General features: G+C 53.8%; 1 protein-coding gene across 1 annotated transcript; it reads left to right on the top strand.

Moving 5' to 3' along the window:
* Positions 1-130: 130 nt before the first annotated feature.
* LOC104386565 (feather keratin Cos1-1/Cos1-3/Cos2-1-like) lies at positions 131-436 on the top strand. The gene has a single exon (XM_009995183.1). It carries the CDS (start codon positions 131-133, stop codon positions 434-436), a length of 306 nt encoding a protein of 101 aa, XP_009993485.1.
* The last annotated feature ends 2,211 nt before the right edge of the window (positions 437-2,647 follow it).

Genomic DNA, 2,647 nt, shown 5'->3' with positions numbered 1-2,647 from the left:
CCGCCACTGCCTCCTGCTGCCGGTGCGGCTCGTGCCTTGGCTCCCTGGTGGTGGGTGGACGCGCTGCCCCTCACATGCCTCCATGTGTCCTCCCTGCCTTCTCTCCCAGGTGCTCCTGCAGCCCCACAACATGTCCTGCCAGCCCTGCTGCCAGCCCTGCCTGCCATGCCAGCCCTGCGGCCCCACTCCGCTGGCCAACAGCTGCAACGAGCCCTGTGTCAGGCAGTGCCAGAACTCCACCGTTGTCATCGAACCCTCCCCCGTGGTGGTGACCCTGCCCGGCCCCATCCTCAGCTCCTTCCCACAGAACACCGTGGTGGGCTCCTCCACCTCCGCTGCCGTTGGTAACATCCTCAGCTGTAACGGAGTGCCCATCAACTCCGGGTGCTGTGACCTCTCCTGCCTCGGCAGCCGCTACTGTGGCAGAATTTGCTAAAGCTGCTGCAGGCAGCTCCACAGAAGAACCCCCTGGAACCCAGAAGATGGAAATGGACTGAGCATGGAGACCCTAGCTGTTGCTTTCAGAGGGGCTGAACACTCTCGAATCCCCCTGCAAAGGAAGGCAGGAAGAGACGTGCCTGGGCCCTCTGAAAATATGGCCCTTGTCTAACTTGCCTGTTTCTCTCTCTCTTTTGTCTCATCTTCTGCTCCCTGGTTTGTCAGCACCTGCTAAGCCCCATCTGAGGAAGGACCTGCTGCTCCTTTCCCTGTCAGGGTGCTGGCAGGCAGGCAAAAGGCCAGTGCCGACTCTACCCTGCCCGAGGGGCAAAGACTCCTGCGCTACGCTTGGTGCTCCTTGCAGCGTGGTGCTCACTCAGAGGACCTCCTTTTCCTCTTTCAATTCAATAAAGTTCTGCTGCATCCCAGCCTAGGCCTCCGCGTGGTCCTTCTCTCTCCAGTCGTTCTCCCCAGCTGCCATAGAGAAAGGTGTTTGTCTGGGGAGATCTTGCAGAGGCCTAAAGGAGAGCTCTCAGCATTCCCAGATAAAGGTGGTTGGTGTAATACAATCCCTTTCTCAAGTTACTGTCATTCGCAGTTGAGGAAGCTGTCTGCTGCTTCAGCAGAGCCTGCAGTCGTCAGAGCCTGCCTTTCTGCATGCATGCACAGAAATGCCCTTTTGAGTCTTTGAACATGTTCTGCAGATTCTGGTGAGTCCAAATGCTTCCAAAGTGAGGAGTACATCCACCCAATTTCAATTTCAGTTGTGGTGGCACTGGGACCTGCCTTTGAATTGAGCAGCACCTGTGAGAGATCCTTCATGTGTGGTCCTTGCTTCAGCGTTTCCCCTGGTATGGTTGTGGTTGTTTGACAGTTTTCTCCTCACATGCCACTCTTCTCTACCATTTCTCCCCAGTGCAGTTTTGGTCACAAGATTCTCCAGCTACAATTCTCCCTTCCCTTCATCAAGCAACAGAGCCAGGCCATTCCTTGCTCAGCTCCCCTTGAGACTTCCAACTACATACGGGAACTTCTGCAGCATTTCAGCTCTCTTTGCCTTGACTTAGCTTTCCTTGTAGGTATTGCAGGGACCTTGTCTCTCCCCACTTAGACTGCCAGCATTTCCTCTAGCACAGCCAGAAGAGTTGCAGTTCCAAAGGGTAGATGTGCTCTTGTTCCAGACCTGTCACTCTCCCTCTCTCTAGCCATGCACATGGACACAGCACATGGGAGGGTTTGTGTGATCTTCAAAAGGGATGTGGAGAGCCTTGCTCCCTCTTTCATACCCATTCCTCACAACACATCTTCTATTATTTGCCATGCAAATAATTTGCCATCCTTTCCCAAATGGATTGCTCCTGTTTTAGCTCAAGTGTTTAATTTCCCTCTTTCTGTGTCAGCCAGCACTGAGAGTCCCACAGATCATCTGCCCTGCTCTTCCGTAGCTGGACAGCCATGTCTCACCAGCCTCTGCCAGTCCCACCAAGGTTTCCAGAAAAAGCTGGACTTTTTCACACTCCCTACTCCTCAAGGGTCCCAGTGAGATCCCAGGAAATGGGAACTTAAGCATCCCAGCTCCTGTGTTCTTCCTCTGCCAGCTCAAATCTGCCTCCAATTCTCAGCACAAAGGGTGAAGCAAAACACCCTGGGGGAAGCCTGACACCCCACACCTCTACCCCAGGGAGCCTTTCTGCTCATATCACCTAGTGGTTAAAGCTTGCTTTGCCAAACTGAGGGAATCAAGTTACTACCTCTGCTGGGCCCCGGGCTCCCCAGGGCCATGGCCAGCTTTTCCACTACTGGGAGGCTCCGACTGGTTCAGTCAGGCCACAGCTAGACCTTTCAAAAGCCTTTTATTCATCAGGGCCCTGAACATCTACACCAGCACTCCTATGCACTTGTAAAACCACTGCCTCGTGTAAAACTGCAGACTAGGCTGTGCAAGGGAAGCTGCACAGCTACCATAGACAGGTAGGAAGCTGCTGACAGTTCCCAGCACTGGAACTGCAGTGCCCAGGCAGAAGGAGACAAAGGAGGTGTCTAGGGACACAACCGTTACAGCCATCTCCAGCAGGGCAAAATACCTCCTGGTGAGTTTTTCTTTCCAGTCAGAGTTCAGGTAGAGACAGGGCAGTGTTTGTGGCTGAGTAACATGACCAGCAGTGCTGCTCTTCTTCTGTGCTATGACAAATATGACAACATCCTGGCT

The sequence above is a fragment of the Chaetura pelagica genome, unplaced genomic scaffold (assembly GCF_000747805.2).
Source record: "Chaetura pelagica isolate M959 unplaced genomic scaffold, ChaPel_1.0 scaffold923, whole genome shotgun sequence".
NCBI lineage: Eukaryota > Metazoa > Chordata > Aves > Apodiformes > Apodidae > Chaetura > Chaetura pelagica.
Note: the sequence above shows the minus strand (reverse complement) of the source record. Positions and strands in the feature narration are given on the sequence as shown.

Coding starts and splice junctions, on each gene's coding strand:
- LOC104386565 (XM_009995183.1), top strand. CDS start 131: ATGTCCTGCCAGCCCTGCTGCCAGCCCTGCCTGCCATGCCAGCCCTGC.